We start from the raw sequence: 26,650 nt of genomic DNA on the forward strand, positions 1-26,650 counted from the left end.
TACAAAAATGCAAATATTTGAAATGTGTAACTAAATCAAGTAAATCGTGATTGAGTTATATAATCTATATTGTTTTATCAAATGAAAATGTAGTCTTAAGTTGTCTTGAATGGCATATGTTATATATTTTGCCATTTTAAGGTGAAGAATTTGAAGGAAATATAGGCTTACTACTTCTATACGCTTATGCCACGTTCATGTTCTAGTTGGAACTAGGAAACTGACATTTCCGACTTGCTAACTGGTTGAACGCAGCACATTTATAACTACAACCAGTTATCAAGTCAGACATTTGAGTTTCCTAGTTCCAACTAGCACATGAACGCGGTATTATATTCAAATACATTTTTTTTTTTTTTACATTCAGTATCCTTGGTTTCTAATGCTCCGTATAGGTCGATATTTCATTGTGGCGGGAGTATAGATCCTAGACCAGGTGTCATAATCACCTGATGCGGTAACAACTATCAACTGGGTATAATCATTCCTTTAATTCTGTTGCAAAATGCTTTGCAACAAACTGTTTACTCAACTGAAAACAATTGTTTCTATTGGACAAATTCAAGTAGGTCCAGTTTTTTTCTGTTTGCTTCCGTTTGGTTCTTAAACGGTTTCTGTAACCCCTTATCTGCTGTTTTATGCCATCAAGCTTAGTTTAGTCCACAGATGCATGTAATCTCCCATTAGTAGCATTTTAAGAAATCCAGCGGTAACCTGCAGGATCACGTTAAGTTCTGCCTGTTGGTTGCAATCAAGCCTCTGAATCTACTGAAATCACTTGTCACAACATCATAATGGTTGGCATGAGCACCCCCACCTGGCTAGATTAAGTAGGTAGAAGTTGCCCCTCACCCGGTCCTAGATCTGGGGTTAAGGGCAACTTCACCCTCAACACATGACGTGATGATGAGCCTAGATATAGCTCATTATCTGACTTATAGACACGGCTTGAAACGAGAGACTAGCCCAGACATGGTAGAAGAGCGTGACGCGGTATGCATTATGTAACATTTCTCAATCATTAAACAGTGGTGGCAGTCTCGGTTAGAGAGGGGGCCAGTAACCAAAGGGTTGCTGGTTCACATCCCAGGGCGGACAGAGAGCAATCTGGTGCAAATCTCATGTACCAGCTATTGCCATTGTGCCCTTGAGCAAGGCACCTAACCGGATCTAGGGGTGCTGCTCAGCAGCTGACCCTGTGCTGCTTCCAGCCTCTTGTATGTGTGGTTTTCGGGGGTTGGGAATTTCCGATACAATAACATTTTGTTCTTGACTGTATTGTAATATTAGAGATGGTCATTATTTAAGCATAAAGAAAGCAGTAAGAGTACAGTGATTTACTTACATTTAGGATAGTGATGGGAGAGTGCAGTGCGCTCTTGAAAAACAGAAGCCAAATCTCTAAATTAGTTATTAGTTGTGTAATGGAGCTCAGAGACATGTGGCATATGCGTGGGTGCCCGGCTGAAAGAGCAAGGCGATCTTTCAGAGATGTATATTTGTAAGCTACAGGATAAAATACTGTGTATAGGGTTTAAGGTGACAAAGTAATTCATCCTTCAGGTATGATCAAACAGTGCTGCTGATCATTGTAGTGGAGTACAGTTCTCATGAACATACACTAGATGGCAATGTCTCATGAATAACTCACCCATCAACATACACAGTATTTTGTTTCTATTCCACAAGGATTCATAGTATAGTAGCCTCATTATAATGTGCTCATTTATTTGCATTTGTGTGTCTGAGTGTCTACACAACTATTTGCTAAGGCTATTTATCCACATACACCTAATATTAGGGATGCAATGGTACAGATGCAATGGTACAGGCCATGGTAACGGTACAGTTTTAGTATCTTTATATTTAAGAAAAAAATGTAAACATCACCCTTTAAACAATGAACTCTTTAAAAAAAATTAAATCTTTAAAACTTTCCATTCAGAAAAATGGCAGCATGACTGACTAGGCCTGGTTTTTGTCTCTACTGTATGAAATCAAGGGGAGAAAAACATTAAAATTAAAAGTGCTTTGACAACCTGTAGCTCTCCATCTCCCAATCCAGTACATAGCGTCACAGTGAGGTAGCTTTGGAAGTCCAACGAGTGGAGAGAGCTAGATAGAAATTGAAAAAAAAATGGACACAGACACCCTATCTGTGATGTTTCATAGAGTTTAGGAATTACTTTGCAGCAAAAATGTATGCGAGAGGGGATATTGTAACATGGTTACATTTTTTTCATCAGGTGACGAAATCCTCAGTCAGTAACCACCGAATAGGGCTGCAAATCTTTGGCTATGAATACTCACAAAGCTTTTGTTATTTCTTTGTTTTATTGAATTTGTCACAAATTGTTGTTGGAAGGCAGCAGTGAGATTGTTGTGTTTTCGCTAACGAGTGGACTCTCCTTGCGCCAGCTCCACCTGCAATGGATACGGCTGGGTGATGGCGACGTAAATGACACATCATGTTAGTGTTTCCACTCGAGTAGCCGACAGTGGCAAAGCAATGCTCGCAGACTGTACTTTGTTTGTTCTTCTTACCCTCGTCATTGTATTGAACGCTGAATCCAAAATGTTCCCCCACAGCGGATTTGAAAGACATCGGTGCCAATTCAAATGTGCTTCTCTCGGTCTCGCTAGCACTTTCCATTGTCAGTTGGGGCTGAAAATATTTGTTTTTAGTTTCCCCTCTCTTCATGAGGCCCCTTTAGGGAGGTTTTCTACTGAGATGTCATTGCAAATTGTCCATTAGTTGTTTAAGGGGGAGGGGGTTGAGGTCACTACATTGAGACATTGCTGTGGAGTAAAGTTTGTCAACCCTCAGGAGCCCTTAACGGCCACAAGCTACGCGTCTGGTTCTGTGGATCTGAATGTACAACGTGCGTGTAGTCTGCATCGTAATAAGCAAGTTTTGGAAATTATAGGAAAATTACAGGCATACCGGAATTCCGCGGTTCACGTGTGCGTATTGAACCATTGGGGGTGTACCGAATGGTTCAATAACATACTGTGTACTGTTGCATCCCTACTTTTAATATGCACACCTGTTCAACAGATCTGGGTTTAAATACTATTTCAAATACTTTTAGCGTTTGCTTTAGCCTGCCTGGAGTGCCAGATGGCCAGAATTTGCACTCCTTGGTTCTATTGTGCCAGGAATGCTTAATCAAGCCCAGATAAAGTATTTGAGATAATTTCAAATATTATTTGCTCTGCAGATGTTTTTCAAGCAAAGAGAACTCCACTATAATAGATTTAAGGGGACTGGGAGGTGTTGACTCTGGGCCAGAGTGTTCTCAGTGTTCTCTGCGAACAGGAAAAACATGACACTGGCTTACATTCACGTCAACTTGAATGTTTAATGCTGATAGCTTGCAGGCCGGCGAGCAAGAGGGATTTTGTGTACTTAGTAACACTTTAAAAACACAATGCACTGATTGCCTCCCTCCTCATCGAACGGGAGATAAGGCCATCATCATAATCTCCTCCTGCCTCTACTGTGTGCTGTAGGTTGACTCAGCCAGATGCACACAGAGAGGAAGTTGTAGGAAAATTGTCCTATTTACTCACACTGGCACAAACGAGTTGGATGCATGCAACCTGACGCCTGTAATAATGCGCAGTGCGCTATGATGAACTGCATCTAACTGATTTAATCAAGTGGCAGCTGCTTTCATGTACAATGCATTCAGAAAGTATTCAGACCGCCTGACTTTTTCCACACTTTGTTACGTTATAGCCTTATTCTGAAATGGATGAAATTGTCCCCCCCCCCCCCCCTCAATCTACACAATAACCCATAATGACAAAGCAAAAACTGTTTTTTAGAAATGTTTGAATATTTATTAAAAATAAACAAATCACATTTACATAATTATTCAGACCATTTACTTGTTACATTTTAGTCATTATGCAGACGCTCTTATCCAGAGCGACTTACAGTAGTGAATGCATACATTTCATTTCATGCATTTTTTTTTTTTGTACTGGCCCCCCGTGGGAATCGAACCCACATCCCTGGCATTGCACACACCATGCTCTACCAACTGAGCCACAGGGAAGCACTGTTGTTGAAGCACTGTTCCTCCACAGAGGAACTCTGGAACTCTGTCAGAGTGACCATCGGGTTCTTGGTCAACTCCCTGACCAAGGCCCTTCTCTGATTGCTCAGTTTGGCCAGACAGCCAGCTCTAGGAAGAGTCTTGGTGGTTCCAAACTTCTTCAATTTTAGAATGATGGAGGTTACTGTGTTCTTGGGGACCTTCAATGCTGCAGAGATTGTTTGGTATCCTTCCCCAGATCTGTGCCCTGACACAATCCTGTCTCGGAGCTCTACGGTCACTTGCTTCGACCTCATGGCTTGGGTTTTGCTCTGACATGCACTGTGAACTGTGGGTCCTTATATAGACAGGTGTGTGCCTTTCCAAATCATGTCCAATCAATTGAACTTACCACAGGTGGACTCCAAGTTGTAGAAACATCTCAAGGATGATCAATGGAAACAGGATGCACCTGAACTCAATTTCGAGTCTCATAGGAAAGGGTTTGAATACTTATGTAAATAAGGTATTCAGTTTTTTTATTTGTAATAAATTTGCAAAATTTTCTAAAAACCTGCTTTGTAATTATGGGGTATTGTGTGTAGATATGAGGAACATTTTTTATTTAATCAATTTTAGAATAAGGCTGTAATGTAATTTTTTTTATAGAAGGAGCCCATTTTTATTCTCAGCTTCTAAACAAACTAATCAATATTTTGATGCTTCATGAGAACTCACTCTCTCTCTCTCTATACTGTCTGGCCATGAGGAAGAATCAGCTTTTTCTATCCAGTTGCCCAGATATTTGGAAGCAGGGCACCATCCAAAGTACATACGCTTAAATCATCAGCGCTATGTTTATGTGCTCTAGAGAACAACATTTACACTGAAACAAAAAGAAGGTTAATGCTACATGAGAAAGATCACAAATGTTCCATACGCACAAAAAGCTTATTTCTCTCAAATTCTGTGCACAAATTTGGTTACATCCCTGTTGGTGAGCATTTCTCCTCTTCCAAGATAATCCATCCACATGACAGGTGTGCCTTATCAAGAAGCTGATTAAACATCATGATCATTACACAGGTGCTGGGGACAATAAAAAGGACACTCTAAAATGTGCAGTTTTGTCACACAACACAATGCCACAGATGTCTCAAGTTTTGAGGGAGCGTGCAATTGGCATGCTGACTGCAGAAATGACCACCAGAGCTGTTGCCAGATAATTGAATGTTAATTTCTTTACCATAAGCTGCCTCCAATGTTGTTTTAGAGAATTTGGCAGAACATCCAACTGGCCTCACACGCAGACCACGTGTAAACACGCCAGCCCAGGAACTCCACATCCGGCTTTTTCACCTGCAGGATTGTCTGAGACCAGCCACCCGGACAGCTGAGGAAACGGAGGAGTATTTCTGTCTGTAATAAAGCCCTTTTGTGGGGAAAAACATATTCTGTTTGGCTGGGTCTGGCTCCCAGTGGGTGGGCCTATATCCTCCCAGGCCTACCTATGGCTGCACACCTGCCCAGTCATGTGAAATCCATAGATTAGGGTCTAATGAATTTCTTTAAATTTACTGATTTCCTTATATGAACTGTAACTCAGTAAAATTGTTGCATGTTGCGTTTATTTTTGTTAGGTATACATTTTTTTCTATATATTTCATATATCAAGAAAGATCTTAGATGAGATTATATTATTTTTGCCAGGCATCAAAGTTTTGAAATAGGGTGATAGTTATTTAGGTCACAAGGGTCACCACCTTTGTGAATGGGGAGTACCTGAGCCCCCTTCCAAACCTAATCGTCATGTTACAAATGTAGGTTAATGATTCCACAATCATTAGGGGGGTAGAGAGCTGAATCAAAAATGGATCAAGCATATAAGCCCCAGTGGCGTATATGCTTGATCACGTTGAAATTAAAACAAAGATCACTAGAAGATGGCTTAACCGCCGAGTCAGCTAGAGCCTGGGAGAGGGAATAGCGGTCAATTGACTGACCAGGGTCAAATACACCACTGGTTTTCTCAAATAAGAAAACACTGCCAAGATAAAATGCTGGTTAAAAGTATACTTATCCCATTCTTCGCAGTAATGATGCCAGAGTCAGAACTTGCTTTGGCATGGAAGAAGAGGAATTTGTATGCTTCAGTGCATTAACCGTTTTCCATTATTTTGAAGAGTCAGAGATGGCGCTTAAAAAGTAGCTTGATTTAGCTAGCTTAATTGAGATAGTACATCTGTTTCTCAGTTGTCTGAAAGATTGCCAATCCATTAGTCAGTTTTCCTTGCTTTGGCCCAGGCCTGGTTTCTCATCTTGATGAGCTCAGATAGCTCTGAAGAAAACCAAGGGTTAAATCTAAATCTCGCCCCTTTTAAACAATTCAGAGTTAATCTGGCAGAGGCATAAATAGGGAGGATGCAGAGCCAAATCAGGGTCAGGAATAGAGGAGACAGTGGATAATTTACAGTAGAACATTTCATGTAAAAACCCTTGAGAAAAGGACATAATGTCTGACACAGGTAGGAATTATGTAATTTAGCTGCTTATTGTTTACTTGCTTATTGTTTACAACTCAAATGAATAAACATATCATTCATTTATAAATAATTCATTCAGTTTTTATTCATTATATAATTACAAATTATGTATGGAAACTAACTTCAATACAATTTTATTGATCACAGAATGGAAATTAGAAACTCCCTGAGGGGCAATTAAAAACATCACTAATACCACTGATATAAACCCAACTCACTGTAGGGTTACACATCCAAACTCTGTCCTTTGCCATACAGGATCAGCTCTGTTCAAACTTCACACCTGGAGCACACAAGCGGGTATGATTGGAACAGTTGGAACACTTCCTAATGCCAACTCTCCTAGAGGACAGGAAACAGGCCACACTCACGGCAGGCAGCAAGTGGATTGACCCGCCTGCCCATTGACACCCAGCTGCAGCCCCTGTGTTGTGTTTTCCCAGTTGATAGGGAAAGTGGTGATTGTGAAGGGATTCCATGCAACACACACTGTGTTCTCTGAACTGCTGAATCAGCAGTGGATATGAAGTTCTAATTTATGTATGCTAAAACGCAGTTTGAAGGAGCCATTGCTAACTAGCGTTAGCACAGTGACAAAGTCTACAGGAACAGCTAGCATGCAGAAACATAGAATGTTAGCTGTTCCTGTAGACTTCCAGTCATTGTGCTAACACTAGTTAGCAATGGCTCCAGATACTACCTTCAACTTCCTTCAAACTGCAGGCAGAGACCTTTAACATGGTATCCATGAGTTCATGAGTAGAAAAAGTGGCAAATTTACAAAATGTCACACCATCCCTTTAATAAACCCATGTGTAAGTCCATAAAAGGAGGGAAGAGTTACTGTATATATTGTGTTAGGATTCACTAGTGGCTTGAAACAGGCGGATGAACCTCCTTATTGGCCAATGAATGGGTGTCTAAGACTGAAAAAGAGTTGTGATTGGGTGGTGGGTGCTGACATGCGGGAGGATAGGTTATACATGTCACTTTATCGATTGGATGATCTGCTTGGTCAATTGGTTTTGGAGGTCATTGCCTGGAATTTCGTCAAGCAAACTTTCATTGAAATGTTTTATTGCGTTTTATTTCTGAACCATTTTCTAGTTATGACATGTTGGTAGCACTTTTTTTTTTAACAGTACAAAAATTTCCTGGAATTGACTTCAAAATGACATGGCAAAATGGTTATTACACAATAGTAATTATGTCAGGGATAAATGCCTCCATTCTGTACATTATAATGGACGTCAGTGGGACGAGATGGAGCCGAGTCCTGCGGAGTTCATTTTTCCAAGGTAATGTCCCGCTTATACCACAGTTGCCAAAGAAAACAATAATAAAGCACAAATTTACTGGTAGAAATAACATGTTTTCCTTTATATTTTTATAAGAGAATTCATACTTTCTCATCATTTCTTTGCTAGAGCCGCGACCCAGTCGTTCTTGCGATTAGTTTGATATTTATGGACGCGACCCAGTTGTTCGTTCTATATGTTCCGTTACCATGCTCACTGGCAACGTTCTTGTTCCTTGCTTGATAGCTAGCTGACTAGCTACGGCTAACAGAGTCACGACCACTGCAGCCAGAGTAAAAGCAAAGTAGCTGCATTTGCGTTTGTTTAAGCTATTTTCTATTGACATTCATTTGGATACTTCCATAACAATGAGCTGATGATGCCCGATTTTGCCTGGCATAGCTAGAAAGGTTTCTCGTCAGGACACGTAACACTGTTCATTACAAGGAGGTCACATTGCATATCAAACACTAGGCTAGAAGGTAGCTAAATAGTTTGTTGCTAGCAAACCTGCCAATATGACAACCGAATTAAAAAGAACAGCTGGTCAAACTAGAAACATGTGGGAGGATTTGACAGCGTAGCGTGACTTGTTGACTGCAACATAGGGACCAGAGAAATTCATGTTCATCATTCACCACGTTAGGTCATCAGATGGGCCAAAAAAGAAATTCTGCAAAACAAATCAATGCTAGCTAACTATCTAGCTAGCTATGTTTTTCTTCATTGGGCCTGCATTTACAATGTATCCAAATTTGGTTTATGTGGTTGTTGGTTTAGCTTTCTGTAACTTTGTAGCAAGTACTATCTGCATGTGTAGTAGGCTGTCCCGATATCTTTTCCAACTGTCCCATTATCTGGTTTTAATGTCCATTCTAGAATGCCCTTCAAAAACTAGTATTCAACAATGCTATGGTATAATATTAATTAGTTAGCACCATTTTATACCAGGTAATTATTTGATGTACCAGCAAAAATAACCATTGATTCCTCATAATTTCCTAGTAAGCTTGTGGTTTTAACTCCAGTGTTAAGGTACTTATATATAACAACATATGCAATTTATCCAAATGGACTTAGTCATGCGTTTGGGTAGCCCTAGCGGGAATCAAACCCACAACCTCTGGCTTTGCAAGGACCACACTCAATCAACTGAGCCACTCACAACCACAGTATCAGCAGCCAACTGTAGGCCTACCACTGCTGATTTGATGAAGCAGGTCAGTGAGAAAACGAATCATGACATCCTCTCTTCGAGTCACATGGGTCCTCTCCTCTCAGCTCTGAGGTGATCAGGGGGGGGGGTTTGAGTGACAATCAGGAGAATGATAAAGAACCAGGTTGGCAGCCAAACCAAGCTCAATGCACTCTAATGGTATACATGTGCTCCATCCATTCTGTCCCAGCACCATGTACACGCACACACTGGTTGTCTCTACATGACAAGGTGCTCTGGGGATGGTGTCAGGCTAAAATAAAGAGGTTAGGAGAAGAGAGGGGGCTTCATAGTGTCATGTCTTTGGCATCATTAAACTGAAGACTTATTTTTATCAAAAATTCTCTGTAATTATTATTACATGACTAAACTAACTTAATCATGTAATTGTAATTAACTAGGAAGTCGGGGCACCAAGGAAAATATTCAGATTACAAAGTTATAATATAATAAAATTACTTTCAGATATTTTAATATCTGATCAATTAATCTTCTAATTAATGAATTATTCTTCACCTCACGTTAGTCTCATTCCAAACGTCGTAAATTGTTGGTTATCTGCACAAACCCAGTCTTCACTATGAGTCATCCATAGATCAATTGTCTTACATCGTTTATTTACTAACTAAATAATCACAGAAATGCACAAACAAACAATAGATATAGTTACAAGGAAATGATAGCGGATGTGCCCTAGTGGGCTAAACCGGCATCGCGGCTTGGTGGACAAAAGGGAAGTGGGGGTCGACTGAGATAAAAGACACTACAAAGTTGATAATTATAACAATTGAAATGCTAATCCTTTGCACATGAACGCTCACTCATTCGGGAATAATTGCAATCAATATATATATTTACGCTCAGTGTTTCGTCCTGATCTCTGTTGGAAAGTTTGTTTCTGTTGGAGAGTTTGTTCGCTCTCTCTCTCTCTCTCTCTCTCTCTCTCTCTCTCTCTCTCTCTCTCTCTCTCTCTCTCTCTCTCTCTCTCTCTCTCTCTCTCTCTCTCTCTCTCTCTCTCTCTCTCTCTCTCTCTCTCTCTCTCTCTCTCTCTCTCTCTCTCTCTCTCTCTCTCTCTCTCTCTCTCTCTCTCTCTCTCTCTCTCTCTCTCTCTCTCTCTCTCTCTCTCTCTCTCTCTCTCTCTCTCTCTCTCTCTCTCCTCTCTGCCGTGGTTAGAATGGATAGTTCAGAGTAACATTCAGCAATGTTGTTATAGAATAGATGTTTCGGCGGTTGTCGTTCTTTGCGTTAAATGATACCAAATTCCTTCAAAGATTTGTTCTTATTCTGTCGGTTCGATAGTCTCAGAGTTTGACCACGTGGTATGGTTAAGAATTCAGCAATGGGTTCAAACCTTAGCCCTCTCGTAATTGAGGTAAGCTTGGTCTGAAGATAAATTCCCAAGGTGGGGGTTATATTCGGAAGAGCAGAAAGGGGCTGTCCCATGACGCCAGATCAATGTCTGTGCTCATGGGGCGGGCCTATGATTTAAAACAGTATAAAAATCACATGACATAATTTCACAAGTTTCATCGTAATTCATTCATTTTATACAGCAATTAGATGCAAGCCTCACAACTGAGACTCTTGTATAAACAGGGTTATGGTAATGTGGCTGTATTGTCTCTCATGAGTTTCACAAAATTGTACCAAACGGACCAGTTCGTAGCAGGCAACTTCAACGACCATTTATACATTCTCCAGAACATGAATATTGTTCAGTTCTCAAGATCTGTGAGGTGGAATACGTTTCTTTGTTCTCTCTATGAAAACGCACTCTCTCTATACTGTCTGGCCATGAGGAAGAATCTCCTCCAGGAATTTATGACCTGCCTAACAGCAGCCTGGGTGTAGGACAGAGAGAGGGGGATGGTGCTCGCTGTACCCAAAGAGGGCAACGTCATGACAATAGCCTCATAGCTCTGCAATTATGGTTGATTTGTTTTATTTCATTATCAGTATCAGCCATGAGCTTCTGATATTAACATGGGGTAATAGTTGTAATCCCCTTCCTCGTTTCCCATTACGTTGTCAACTCCAGAGTGATCACATCACAGTAATCCATACCAGGGTTGGGGTCAATTCGATTTGAAGGTAGTCAATTATTGGATTGGAATTTCAGTTTACTTCCTGAATTGATTGACTTTAATTGAAATTGACCCCGAACCCTGATCAAAATCAAATAACATTATATTTGTCACATGCGCCAAATAACCACTAGGCCACCTGGGGCGGCAGGTATCCTAGTGGTTAGAGCGTTGGACTAGTAACCGAAAAGTTGCAAGATCAAATCCCCGAGCTGACAAGGTAAAAATCTGTTGTTCTGCCCCTGAACAAGGCACTGTTCCTAGGCCGTCATTGAAAATAAGCATTTGTTCTTAACTGACTTGCCTAGTATTTTTTTGTTTGTTGTATTATTAAAATAATACAACAGGTATAGATAGACCTTACTGTGAAATGCTTATTTACCAGCCTTAACCTCTCTAGGGTCGGCGGGACGAAATTGTCCCACCTACATAACAGCCAGTGGAATCTTGTGGCGCGTTATTCAAATACCTTAGAAATGCTATTACTTCAATTTCTCAAACATATGACTATTTCACAGCATTTTAAAGACAAGACTCTCCTTTATCTAACCACACTGTCCGATTTCAAAAAGGCTTTACAGTGAAAGCAAAACATTAGATTATGTCAGCAGAGTACCAAGCCAGAAATAATCAGACACCCATTTTTCAAGCTAGCATATAATGTCACAAAAACCCAGAAGACAGCTAAATGCAGCACTAACCTTTGATGATCTTCATCAGATGACACACCTAGGACATTATGTTATACAATACATGCATGTTTTGTTCAATCAAGTTCATATTTATATCAAAAACCAGCTTTTTACATTAGCATGTGACTAGCATTCCCACCGAACACTGCCGGTGAATTTACTAAATTACTCACGATAAACGTTCACAAAAAACATAAATTATTTTAAGAATTATAGATACAGAACTCCTCTATGCACTCGCTATGTCCGATTTTAAAATAGCTTTTCGGCGAAAGCACATTTCGCAATATTCTCAGTAGATAGCCCGGCATCACAGGGCTAGCTATTTAGACACCCAGCAAGTTTAGCACTCACCAAAGTCAGATTTACTATAAGAAAAATGTTATTACCTTTGCTATTCTTCGTCAGAATGCACTCCCAGGACTTCTACTTCAATAACAAATGTTGGTTTGGTCCCAAATAATCCATTGTTATATCCAAATAGCGGCGTTTTGTTCATGCGTTCAAGACACTATCCGAAAGGGTAAATAAGGGTGACGAGCACGGCGCATTTCGTGACAAAAAAATTCTAAATATTCCATTACCGTACTTCGAAGCATGTCAACCGCTGTTTAAAATCAATTTTTATGCCATTTTTCTCGTAAAAAAGCGATAATATTCCGACCGGGAAAGCGTGTATACTTACAAAGAGAGAGAAAATAAAAACATCTCGTGCACGAGCCTGAGTCTCAGAGTACTCTGACCGGCCACTATCCAAACGCGATAATGTGTTTCAGCCTGGGGCTGCATTGATATCATTCAGCTTTTTCCCAGGTTCTGAGAGCCTATGGGAGCCGTAGGAAGTGTCACGTTACAGCAAAGATCCTCAGTCTTCAATAAAAAGAGCCAAGATGATCAACAACAACTTGTCAGACAGGCCACTTCCTGTTCAGAATCTTCTCAGGTTTTTGCCTGCCATATGAGTTCTGTTATACTCACAGACGCCATTCAAACAGTTTTAGAAACTTTGGAGTGTTTTCTATCCAAAGCCAATAATTATATGCATATTCTAGTTACTGGGCAGGAGTAGTAACCAGTTTAAATCGGGTACGTTTTTTGATCCGGCCGTGTAAATACTGCCCCCTATCCCCAACAGGTTAACTAGTAAATAGTAGCCTACAGAAAAGTGTGTTTTAAATAATTTCTAACTTGTTAACAATTTCTGCTTGTTAGTTTTTGCTACCATGTGGGTTTTAGATTGCTTGAGCCTGCTAACTGAGTGTTAATTCACCTGTTGTCATACATTTCATTTTAAAACATTTATCTTACAAAGGAGTTGTTTAATCGAACTGCTTAACTATTTATCTGTACATGGAATTGTATTTCTTAGTTTTTTTACTCTTTTTTTCTAATCTTTACAGGAAAATGCCACAGGCACTATCTGTGTGGAGACATTTCACTGCAGCTAATATAGAAGGAAAAGCTGTGTACATTTACAAATATTGTGCCAATTCATATGTGAAGAATGCAAAGATGCAGAATCATCTGGCCAAGTGCATACATTTCCCTCAGCGCTCACAACGCAATCTCTGACAAAATTCCCTCTACTTCTATTCGAGGTGAAAATGATGAATCAGACACCTTATCGATAGCAACAGCTCATGGTCGTCCTGGAATCAGAAGTTTTTTTGATTCAATAGAAGAACGTAGTCAGAAATGCTGATGAATGTCTTGCTCGAGCTGTGTATGCAACTGGTTCACCTTTGATGCTCACAGGCAATGTGTATTGCAAGAGATTTCTGAATGTTCTTTGCCCAGCATACACCCCTCCAACCAGACATGCTTTATCTACTCATTGGCTGGATGCAGAGTTCAAGTGAAGGTCAAGCAAATCACAGAGAAAGCAGACTATTGCAATCATCTCTGATGGGTGGTTGAATGTTTGTGGGCAAGGAATAATTAACTACATCATCTCCACCCCTCAACCAGTATTCTACAAGAGCACAGACACAAGGGACAACAGACACACCGGTCTCTACATTGCATATGAGCTGAAGGCAGTCATCAATGACTTTGGACCACAGAAGTATTTGCACTGGTGACAGACAATGCTGCAAACATGAAGGCAGCTTGGTCTAAAGTGGAGGAGTCCTACCCTCACACCACACCCATTGGCTGTGCTGCTCATGCATTGAATCTGCTCCTCAAGGACATCATGGCACTGAAAACAATGGATACACTCTACAAGAGAGCCAAGGAAATGGTAAGGTGTGTGAAGGGTCATCAAGTTATATCAGCAATCTACTTCACCAAGCAAAGTGAGAAGAATAAGAGCACCACATTGAAGCTGCCCAGCAACACCCATTGGGGTGGTGTTGTCATCATGTTTGACAGTTTCTGGAGGGGAAGGAGTCTCTCCAAGAAATGGCCATATCACAGTCTGCCAATATGGACAGCCCCATCAAGAGGATCCTCCTAGATGATGGATTTTGGGAGAGTGGTAAGCAGCCTGAAACTCCTGAAACCTATAGCAGTAGCCATTGCACAGATTGAGGGAGACAATGCCATCCTGTCTGATGTTCAGACTCTACTTGCAGATGTAAGAAATCCGTACTGCCCTGCCCACTTTACTGTTGCTCCAAGCATAGGAAACTGCAGTTCTGAAATACATAAAAAAAGCGTTAAGACTTCTGCCTGAAGTCCATACATGCCACAGCGTACATGTTGGACCCCAAGTGTGCTGGCATGAGCATCCTGTCTGGTGCAGAGATCAACAAGGCCTATGGTGTCATCACTACCGTGTCTCACTACCGTGTCTCACCACCTTGGCCTGGATGAGGGCAAGGTTCTTGGCAGTCTGGCGAAGTACACTTCCAAGCAAGGGCTTTGGCATGGAGAAGCAATATGGCAGTCGTGCCAGCATATCTCATCAGCCACCTGGTGGAAGGGACTTTGGATCTGAGGCTCTTTCCCCGTTGCCTCCATCATCCTCCAAATCCCACCAACAGCAGCCACCTCAGAGCGCAACTGGTCCTTGTTTGGGAACACGCACACAACATGCTGACAAATACAAGGGTTGAAAAATTGGTGGCCATCCAGGCAAATCTTATGCTTTTTGAGCCTGACAACGAGCCGTCCTCAACAAGGTTGGAAAGTGACAGTGAAGATGAGGCCTCAGAGTCTAATGTTCATCCCATGTGAAGAGTCAACTAATTTAATTAAAGTTCAATTCAAACTAAATTGTTTTATTTCTATTGGAAGGATTATCATTTGCAATTGTCTACTTATAAGGTTTATGTTTCTGTCTCCATATGATATGGTAAATATATCCAATGCCAAAAAGATCTACATTTAATTACTATTCATTTGCATATATTCCCATGGAAAGTTTACACCTCTGAATATTCCCCAAAATGTGCAACCCTAGCTGACAGACACATTTTTGCCTCTGAATTCAACTTGGATATATGCTATACGCTCTCTTTATCAATTAGGTTTACAGTAGAAGGTAGAAAGAAACAGTGCCTCAGGACAGCTGGCATCCAGCTGGTTCGTGTGTGTGTGTGTGGTCGGTAGGCTACAGGTACAGATACAGGCTACTAGCCTAGGGGCTAGACAGTGGTGGAAAAAGTAAGGATACCTTAATAGAAAATGACTCAAGTAAAAGTGAGTCACCCAGTAAAATACTACTTGAGTAAAAGTCTAAAAGTATTTGCTTTTACATTTATTTAGTATCAAAAGTAAATGTAATCGCTAAAATATACTTAAGTATAAAAAGTAGCCCTACAAGTAAAAGTATGAATAATTTCTTATTCCTTACATTAAGCCAACCAGATGGCACAATTCTTTTTTATTTATTTATGGATAGCCAGGGGCACACCACTCAGACATCATTTACAAATAAAGTATGTGTTTTTTAGTGAGTCTGCCAGATCAGAGGCAGTAGGGATGACAAGGGCCGTTTTCTTAATAAGTGTGTGAATTGGACCATTTTCCTGTGCTGCTAAGCATTCAAAATGTAACGATACTTTTGAGAGTCAGGGAAATGTATGGAATAAGAAGTACATTATTTTCTTTAGGGATGTAGTGAAGTAAAAGTTGTCAAAATGAATAAAGTACATATACCAAAAAACGACATAAGTAGTACCTTAAAGTATTTTTACTTAATTTACACCACTGGGGCTAGGTTTGCTTTACCTCATCCCCAGGCTATATTGCACGCAGGAAGTATGTGTGATGCACGAGATCGGTTTACGTGCCCAGGAAGTATGGATCGCTTTGCGTGATGGAGACCTGCCTTTCTCATAGCCTTTGGTAAAATGATCTTACCGAACACATGTAAGCTGCTGGCGCACCTCCTGCCAAGCAGCCCACCATCGCTTTCGTGTGCAATGCCGCCCCCCCTCTCGCTAACTCTCTTAAACCTCCCTCCTGCTCTCTCTCCCTCCCTCATACACACACTCGCAAAAAAAAAATATATATATATATATAGTTTCTTCTCCCTATCGCTTTCTTTCTTCCAGCCTCCGATAATTCCTTGTCCGAACCACAACCAAGTAGGATTGCATAGTTAGAAAAAGAAAGGCTGCTTGCAAACCGGGCGACGAAGAGCAGGCTTCACCGGTTGCTCTGATAGTACTTTTCACTACAGGCTACCATGAGATTTGTGCTTAGATTTTTCCAACAGGGCACAGACGTCAATTCACATTGGTTCATATTAATTTGAAAGAATTTACGTGGAAATAACGTTGATTCAACCAGTGTGTGCCCAATGGGTTTGAATTATGTCCGTTTATGATGCTCATTACCTGTGATTATGAAGGCGACATAGATTTTCGACGGTCCTCCAACTTGTTGTGACTCTCCGTCTTCCAGAGAACATTGGGGTTTTTCGAATTTGGATTATTTTTTACCTGGGGCTCGCATGTCGAGGCCATAGTTGAGCAAAAGACAATGCCGTCCGCGGGCTGCGGGGCTAGTGAGTGAGACGTGTGTCCGCGCACATCCAGTACGCTGCTGCCACTGAACTCAGATAGTTGTGGAATGTCGAGCACTGGAAATTTAAGAGGAATGAAAACGATGGATAATGAAACTATTTACGGGACATTTTATCTGGATACCTGGGAATAATCTGGACTGGAGATTAAGAGCAATACCTTGGAGAATTCTGCACAATATACCTTTATGAATTCATGTATTTAGATATATAGTAGCCTACCTATTTGTAAAGACTGCCAGTGCAATATTTTATATGTATATCGATGTTGTTTACATTATTTGGATCACAAATATGTTTGATTTCAGCATTCAGCAAGTTGTCATTTTATTCACCTTACCTACATATTTGTCATCATGGTGCACTTATGCAACCTCATGCATTGGACCAGCCATAATCAGCACCCTCAGCAATATCTTGACAACATCTCGCTCATAGAAGATTTGGAGACGATTCAAGTGGTCTACACTCAGGTTAATCTACCGGGGAGATGGCGGCGGCGCTCGCCAGCTCCCTGATTCGACAGAAACGTCAAGCAAGAGAGGGAAACAGCGAAAAGGTCGCCACTTCCAAACGGCGCACCAGTCCCAGCAAAGATCCCCGCTCCTTGTGCGAGAGGCATATATTTACTGTCTTCAGCAAAGTTCGGTTCTGCAGCGGCAAGAAAAGACCAGTCCGCAGGAAACCAGGTCAGTGACCTCAGAGCAGCGCTGCGTTCAGTACATAAAAACGTAATAGAACGTTCAATTTAACGGAAACTGTACTGAACGACCATGGAGAAACGGTGAGGGGTTGGGTTGTGGTATAAAAATGCACTGCTTCCCTTTAAACACTTAACTCATTGCTTCAAGCCACACCCCGCACACCCACTGAGCGGAGCAAACATATTATCTCAGTCTGTTCAAGAACATACAGTACAAGGAAGTTTTGGGAAATGGTGTCTTTCAGTACAAATCGTTCTGCATCTTAGCAAACTTTCAAGCAAACTGAAAGTACATTTTGTTTTGTTGATAATCACAAGGTATGCTGTGATTAGTCACGATTAATTGCAAATTCAGAATTTCATCAAATTAAGCTGTAATCTAAGATTTTTTTAAATATAAAAAGCATTACAATAATATTGACTTGTTGATTATATCCAAAGTATTGATTAGAAAAATGGAAACCTCAATGTCAACTTGTTTTGACATCGCATTGTTGTTTTTAGCTGTATAGATAATGCATTTTGGATGTTTTCATTTTCTGAAAGCGTCCAAAATACTATGAGATGAATCGCGATAAAAGAAATTGTGCTCTAAAATTACAAAAAGCTAACAAGTTAACTGATTAACTCAGACAGACCTTATTCAAAATAAATCTCTGTAGAAAAGTATCTGTTTACATTCATTCCAAAAGCAAACACATTCACACATTTTCAAATACATAAAAATGTAGTTTAGGCGTGTGTAGTAAATGTAACAAAAACCAATGGACAACTAACAATAACAGATGCTAGCTAAGACGAAATGGAAGGATAGCTATCACCTTTCACTAAGCTAGCTAGCAGTTAGCAATTAACATGTAATGATTAGATACACATTTCATAGAAAGTAACCTTCTAAAATACATATAATTACCGTGGTTCATATGTACACATTTAATTACACTCAATATGAGCTCTCGTTTGTACAAAAAAAAGGAACTATTTAAGAGCCATTTATAATGGAAATGAAATATATTTCAGAAACGCCATCTTGTTCTCATTGACTTGCTTACAAACATAACTAGCTAGCTAGCTACTTAGCTTGGCTACACTCATGTAAATGTGAAAATCTCACTTGGTCAAAACAATTAAATTATACATGAAAATTACCAGAATTCAACACCGTTTAGTTAAACATGTTATCTCTAGATTTTTTTCAAACATAACCATGGGTAGAAACCAAAAAACAGGATAAAAATAAGGAGACATGGAGAGCTAGCTTCAATGTTCTTTTCACTGGGCTTCATCCAACAGTCATGGACTAATGTACGAAAAAAAGAGGCGGTGCCTGCAGCAATAACTCTCCGAATACCTCTCCCTTGTGGTAGTGTTAAGTATACATGTATATCAAGGCAACACTATGGAGGACTACAAAGTAATGGAGTGGATGAGCTTAGAAGTAAGACATTCTTATTTTGTATGATAAGCTAGGCTAAGTAACCTTTTTACAGAATATGCAATTCCACATTCCACATGTTAACACCACCTTTTCACATGTGAGGAGAATAACACTATTTCACCCACACATGTGAACTTACAATTGTGAAGTTTTCTTACATGTGAAACTGCAAATATGAACTTGTTATTATTCTAAGCTCATCATATGAAAAAAGACAAAAAAATTAAATACATTGTTGTTGTTGTTGTTCATGTTCCTCCAGTACATGAAGTGAAGGAAGGCACACTAACGACCTAGACCAGAGCTATCAGTGTCCATGTTAAGGTGAACTATTGTTGGTGAAGAATGCTTTATTGATCCACCAATGGGCCAATTCTCACAGTTCGGCTACAAGCAAGTTAGTCAGAGGTTTATGAGTATCATATCTATCACTGATAGATGAGAGGAGGCAGACCACACACTTCTGCATCCTATTTAACGTATCCCTCCACCTTTCAGTATTTCTATCATCCACTGGGTCTGCCTCATCATCAGCGTTTAACTGGCACACCGACTTGCTCTAAATAGTGCTGTATTTTAGTCTTCTTCTGTCTCTTCCTGCATGATTTGGGCGTCAAGCGGCTGTAGTGCCAAGTTTATCTGTCCCACATTGTGTGCCCTGTTCATGATTTGGAGGTGGCTTCTTAGACCGTTTGTTTTTCGGTTTGGTTTTGATCCACCAACTGAACCTTTTTTATCTATAAGACTGGGAGATGGTTTTCCACTGATTAGTGTTATGTTGGTATCTGCATGCTCTGAATGGCCCTAAAGTACTGTCGTGATTAACCTCTTCCTTTTATTCTCTTTACCTCCTTTTATTCTCTTTACCATTGAGTGATGGTCTGACTCTCTGTAATCTGTCTGCCTCTCTGTGATGATGGGAGGCATTGTTTGCTTCTGTGTCATCACATGTATCTCATGGCATTTCATTCATTATGTAGCCTATCACATGGTACTGCAATAATGGGTACTAACTCAGGCTTACACTATAAGACCAAGAGTTTTTCCTGATCACGTGACCAGACCAGGAAGAGCTCTGGGCCTTAGTTATAGTCTAGTTTTTGCTGGTTTGTCCCTAATCATTGAAAATGGTATTAAGAGTATGAGGGCATGGCATTCAAGTGTTCTGGTGTCTGAGTGACCTGGGCCTTGTTCATTGCAATGGAAAACAAAAATGGCTATTCTTATTGGACACATTCAGGTAGTTCCTCCCTGTTTCACTCCATTTTATTATGTTTGGTGCTTAATGAACATGACCCAAGCAGCTAGCTAACCCTTATCCCTGTTGTTGTGTTGCAGAGCCGCAGCTGAAGGGCATTGTGACGCGACTGTTCAGCGAGCAGGGCTTCTACCTGCAGATGAAGCCGGACGGCACCATAAATGGGACCAAGGACGAGAACAGCGACTACAGTGAGTTTATATGACACACATTACAATTCCCAACATGCACATCTCCTATCATATAATCTTAAAGTACAATACACTTTGTCCTGGTGAGTACGTGAGTCACGTGAGTACGTAAAAATGCCTAGCCGTTACGATAACAAATGCCATTTCATCATGATAGTGTACATGGATATTAACAAACCACAATCTAGAATTCCACAGACATCACCTGTGCAAGCCTCACCACTCCACGCACACCCGTCTGCATTACATTCACACACCTGTTGGAACAGGGTTACGTTTGTGTCACCTTCACAAACACAAACAACTCTGTGTGTGTGTGACCAGCTACATCTGTGCAGACACACTGAAAAGAGTGGAGTTGAGTAGAGAGGAGTGATGGATGGCCCGCACTCTGTCGCATGTACACTGTGACTTGTGTACATTGTGCGCACACACACACACACACACACACACACACACACACACACACACACACACACACACACACACACACAGAAACACACTAAAGTGACAGATAAAGTTGATGTCCAGAGCAAAGGGTTGGTTTTTGTATGGTGGGTGGTCCAAGCTATCGAACTGAGCCACAGAGGACCACACATCCAACCTGTCTCAATAGATATGAAGAGTATTAAGTAAGTAGTTAACTGGTGTGCTTGGTTGACTCACACACAACTTTTTACCCTATCTATGTCAGAGTGTGTGTGTTAGTGCTGCAGCACACACTGTATTGCAGGGGCGAGATTACCTACTGTACCTGGCAGTCGTGAAACGGTAGAGAAGAGTGGGCGCGGCAGCCACAGTTCCCACAGTAACTCAACTCGCAACTCTGCTGAACAAAAAACTATTCAGCAAAGAAAAGTCAAACTTCCTCCCCTTTCTCCTCTGCTGTACCAGGGGAAGAGAAGAAGAAGAAGGCCTCTCATTGTATCAGAAGGAAAGATCACAGCATATGAGTCTCCAGAGCTTTAGGGGAAGGAGAATAGAAGAAGAAACAGCTGGCAAGATGTTGAGCTTATTTCTTTCACATCTCCTACTCATTTTGAAGCGATAGATGGAATAGAGAAGTCAGAAGGATGTAATGTAAACTCAACGAGCTATATGAGATGAAGAGAGGAGAGAGAGAAAGAAAGGAGAGGAGGATGGGAGAGGAGGGGAAGAGAGAAAAAGATGGGGGAAAGAGAATAGAGGATGTGAAAAGGGTTGATAAGAGGAGGAGGATAGAAGAGAAGAGAGGAAAGGAGAGGTTGGAGCTGGTCCAAAAACTCTCTTGTTTCCTGGGCCAAAATGACAGGCAGCCGACTACCCAGTTGTGCTTTTTCAGAGTGGATGTATGGTGGGTGTACAGTACAATATGTGTTTTCGTGTAGAGAGAGAGGATTAATGCCTGGTGAGCTGTGTAGCTGGAGGGCTCCTTCACACAGGAGCTCAGTTGCACCCACTCACGATGCTAGAGTATTTTTGCATCCCCTCCTTACCCCGTTGGATTTGTGTCCTTGCGGATTATATCACCTATCCCTCTCCGTTAAAAATCAACAACTTTTATCTGCCTAGCCCACATCAGCGCATCCGATAGGCTTAGCGTTGTTACGTGATCCATGAATGATCGTCCCAGCTCTGCTTTGTGAGGATTGGCATTGTGGAGCTCCATAAGGTTGGCGTTAACATGAGGTTTACGGGCTGCCGAATTTAAAGTGCTTTTTTTTCCTGGGCTTTGGCTCAGAATACAGGAAGCAGTGGTGAGAAATGCTGCCAGGTCTTAGGAGGGTTTTAAGGATATGATGTTAAAGGGACAATATGGGATTGGTACATACATTTTTGGACCTTTAATAAATTATTTGATACATAGCCATTGATTCTTAAAAAATATAATTGATAAATGCTTCATGAGCGTTGTTCAACTGTCACCTTAAATATAAGCTTTCTTAAATCCATTGTTTGTTAACAATGTAATTGTAAACAAACACTGTATAGCCTAAAAACATTGTTAGGGCATGTACTCGATCCATAGCGCAGCGCTGTGGACAGCTGATAATTTCGTTTTTTAAAGGTCATTTCCAATTGAGCTGACATGTACAGCGTTTTCCCGTGACTGCAGTCACCGTGATAGCGAGAACATTGCCTTTTACATTTTTCCAAATCCCAGATTGCCCCTTCAAGCATGTTAGGATAAATGAGGTAGGAGCTGAGGGTGATGCAAGGAGATCAGTTAATGCAGGGATCACTGTCCTGTGTGGCTAAGTTGGTAGAGCATAGTACTTGCAACGTCAGGATCCTGTGTTTGATTTCTGCTGGGGCCACCCATACAAAAATGTATGCATTTTTATTTATTTTATTTCACCTTTATTTAACCAGGTAGGCTAGTTGAGATCAAGTTCTCATTTACAACTGTGACCTGGTCAAGTTAAAGCAAAGCAATGCGACACAAACAACAACACAGAGTTACACATGGAATAAACAAACATACAGTCAATAATACAGTAGAAAAAGTCTATATATAGTGTGTGCAAATGAGGTAGGATAAGGGGGGTAAGGCAATAAATAGGCCATAGAGGTGAAATAATGACAATATAGCAATTAAACAGTGGAGTGGTAGATGTGCAGAAGATGAATGTGCAAGTAGAGATACTGGAGTGCAAAGGAGCAAAAATAAATAAATAAATAACAGTATGGGGATGAAGTAGTTGGATGGGCTATGTACGGGTGCAGTGATCTGTGATCTGCTCTGACAGCTGGTGCTTGAAGTTAGTGAGGGAGATATGTCTCCAGCTTCAGTGATTTTTGCAGTTGGTTCCAGTCATTGGCAGCAGAGAACTGGAAGGAAAGGCGGCCAAAGGAGGAATTGGCGTTGGGGGTGACCAGTGAAATATACCTGCTGGAGCGCGTGCTACGAGTGGGTGCTGCTTTGGTGACCAGTGAGCTGAGATAAGGCGGGGCTTTACCTAACAGAGACTTATAGATGACCTGGAGCCAGTGTGTTTGGCGACGAATATTAAGCGAAGGCCAGCCAACGAGAGCGTACAGGTCGCAGTGGTGGGTAGTATATGGGGCTTTGGGGACAAAATGGATGGCACTGTGATAGACTGCATCCAATTTGCTGAATAGAATGTTGGAGGCTATTTTGTAAATGACATCGCCGAAGTCAAGGATCGGTAGGATAGTCAGTTTTACGAGGGTATGTTTGGCAGCTTGAGTGAAGGATGCTTTGTTTTGCGAAATAGGAAGCCGATTCTAGATTTAATTTTGGATTGGAGGTGCTTAATGTGAGTCTGGAAGGAGAGTTTACAGTTTAACCAGACATTTAGGTATTTATAGTTGTCCACATATTTTAAGTCAGAACCGTCCAGAGTAATGATGCTGGACGGGCGGCCAGGTGTTGGCAGAGATCGGTTGAAGAGCATGCATTTAGTTTTACTTGCATTTAAGAGCAGTTGGAGGCCACGGAAAGAGAGTTTTATGGCATTGAAGCTTGTCTGGAGGTTAGTTAAAACAGTGTCCAAAGAAGGGCCAGAAGTATACAGAATGGTGTCGTCTGCGTAGAGGTGGATCAGAGAATCACCAGCAGCAAGAGCGACATCATTGATGTATACAGAGAAGAGAGTCGGCCCGAGAATTGAATCCTCTGGCACCCCCATAGAGACGGCCAGAGGTCCGGACAACAGGGCCTCCGATTTGACACACTGAGCTCTGTGTGAGAAGTAGTTGGTGAACCAGGCGAGGCAGTCATTTGAGAAACCAAGGCTGTTGAGTCTGCCGATAAGAATGTGGTGATTGACTGAGTCGAAAGCCTTGGCCAGGTCAATGAATACAGCTGCACAGCATTGTCTCTTATCGATGGCGGTTATGATATCGTTTAGGACCTTGAGCGTGGCTGAGGTGCACCCATGACCAGTTCGGAAACCAGATTGCATAGCGGAGAAGGTACTGTGGGATTCGAAATGGTCGGTGATCTGTTTGTTAACTTGGCTTTCGAAGACATTAGAAAGGCAGGGTAGGATAGATATAGGTCTGTAGCAGTTTGGGTCTAGAGTGTCTCCCCCTTTGAAGAGCGGGATGACCGCAGCAGTTTTCCAATCTTTGGAGATCTCAGACGATACGAAAGGGAGGTTGAACAGGCTAGTAATAGGGGTTGCAACAATTTCGGCAGATAATTTTAGAAAGAGAGGGTCCAGATTGTCTAGCCCGACAGATTTGTAGGGGTGCAGATTTTGCAGCTCTTTCAGAACATCAGCTGTCTGGTTTTGTGTGAAGGAGAAATGGGGGAGACTTCGGCAAGTTGCTGTGGGGGGTGCAGGGCTGTTGACCGGGCTACGGGTAGCCAGGTGGAAAGCATGGCCAGCCGTATAAAAATGCTTATTGATATTCTCAATTATCGTGGATTTATCGGTGGTGACAGTGTTTCCTAGCCTCTGTGCAGTGGGCAGCTGAGAGGAGGTGCTCTTATTCTCCATGGACTTTACAGTGTCCCAGAACGTTTTGGAGTTTGTGCTACAGGATGCTCATTTCTGTTTGAAAAAGCTAGTCTTTCCTTTCCTAACTGCCTGTGTATATTGGTTCCCTGAAAAGTTGCATATCGCGGGGGCTATTCGATGCTAATGTAGTACGCCACAGGATGTTTTTGTGCTGGTCAAGGGCAGTCAGGTCTGGAGTGTACCAAGGGCTATATTTGTTCCTGTTTCTACATGTTTTGAATGGGGCATGCTTATTTAAGATGGTGAGGAAAGCACTTTTAAAGAATAACCTGGCATCCTCTACTGACGGAATGAGGTCAATATCCTTCCAGGATACCCTTACCAGGTCGATTAGAAAGGCCTGCTCGCTGAAGTGTTTTAGGGAGCGTTTGACAGTGATGAGGGGTGGTAGTTTGACCGCAGACGTATTACGGACACAGTCAATGAGGCAGTGATCGCTGAGATCCTAGTTGAAGACAGCAGAGGTGTATTTGGAGGGCAGGTTGGTTAGGATGATATCTATGAGGGTGTCCGTGTTTATGGATTTGGGGTTGTACCTGGTAGGTTAATTGATAATTTGTGTGAGATTGAGGGCATAAAGCTTAGATTTTAGGATGGCCGGGGTGTTAAGCATGTCCCAGTTTAGATCACCTAACTGCACGAGCTCTGAAGATAGATGGGGGGCAATCAATTCACATATGGTGACCAGGGCACAGCTGGGGGCAGAAGGTGGTCTATAGCAAGTGGCAACGGTGAGAAACTTGTTTCTGGAAAGGTGGATTTTTAAAAGTAGAAGCTCAAATTGTTTGGGCACAGACAGGGATAGTAAGACAGTGCACTACTGTAAATTGCTGTAAAGTGCATGCACTACGGTAAATTGCTTTGGCTAAAATAATCTGCTAAATGGCATATATGTCCCCTGGGATGTGATCAGTAAGATGGAAAATGTTATAAAAACCCAAATTAGTTCGGGTAGTCCTCTCTCATTGCAAAACATTGTCTCTGAACACGGCCCCGATAGCAATCCCAGCAACACTGTCTCATCTCTGCAGTCTCTGAATACAAATCAAATCAAATTTAAACAGCAGGTCTGGGACAGGTAGCACGTCCGGTGAACAGGTCAGGGTTCCATAGCCACAGGCAGAACAGTTGAAACTGGAGCAGCAGCACGGCCAGCAGCTGTACCACCAACACCAATGTTGTGCCTTTTGAGAAGTGGTCCAAAAATGTTAACATTTTTGGGCACATTTTTGGGCACATGTTTCCCCAAAGAGGTAAAATAAATAAAAATACCATAGTAAAGATGGGTTGGCTGACAACGTCACAAAAATGTATGCATGTGCATCGATCGGGTGCTTTGTTGTGATTCTGAACGGTCACATAACTTTAACAATGACAAGAAGCTGCCATATGGGGAATCGTAGGTGGCTTGTTTCAGCAAGTTTTATCTTGTTTTTGATACCATGTCGTTTTGATTTTTTTTGACTGATTTCATGTCAATGCTAATATGGCTACATTTCATTGCTAGCTAGCTGACCAACAACTGTAACAATGTATTTGAAAGACAAGAAGTGCTCTTTGTTGAAATGTATTTAAGTTTTCAATAAACATTTGGAGACTAAATATAGTTTACATGTTGTCATCAATCTAAGACAACCCTGTCTGTTTTGCCCCATAGTTGCGCACACGTCAGTTTTTTTGCTAAACAACCAACCTGTCTATAGAGAGCAATAGTAATGGCCTCTTTTTTTAGGCACTAAC

At 41.4% G+C, this 26,650-nt stretch overlaps 1 protein-coding gene across 6 annotated transcripts in view; it reads left to right on the top strand.

Annotated features, from left to right (window-relative positions):
- LOC100306788 (fibroblast growth factor 12) overlaps window positions 1–26,650 on the top strand; it is a 162,080-nt gene that overhangs the window by 70,892 nt on the left and 64,538 nt on the right. For 4 of the 6 annotated variants that reach the window (XM_014213400.2, XM_014213399.2, XM_014213398.2 and 1 more), the window contains 1 exon segment: window positions 20,331–20,441. In XM_014213400.2, coding sequence (XP_014068875.1) covers window positions 20,331–20,441 — 111 coding nt within the window. 6 annotated transcript variants of the gene reach the window in all.

This window comes from Salmo salar, chromosome ssa09 (genome assembly GCF_905237065.1).
Source record: "Salmo salar chromosome ssa09, Ssal_v3.1, whole genome shotgun sequence".
NCBI lineage: Eukaryota > Metazoa > Chordata > Actinopteri > Salmoniformes > Salmonidae > Salmo > Salmo salar.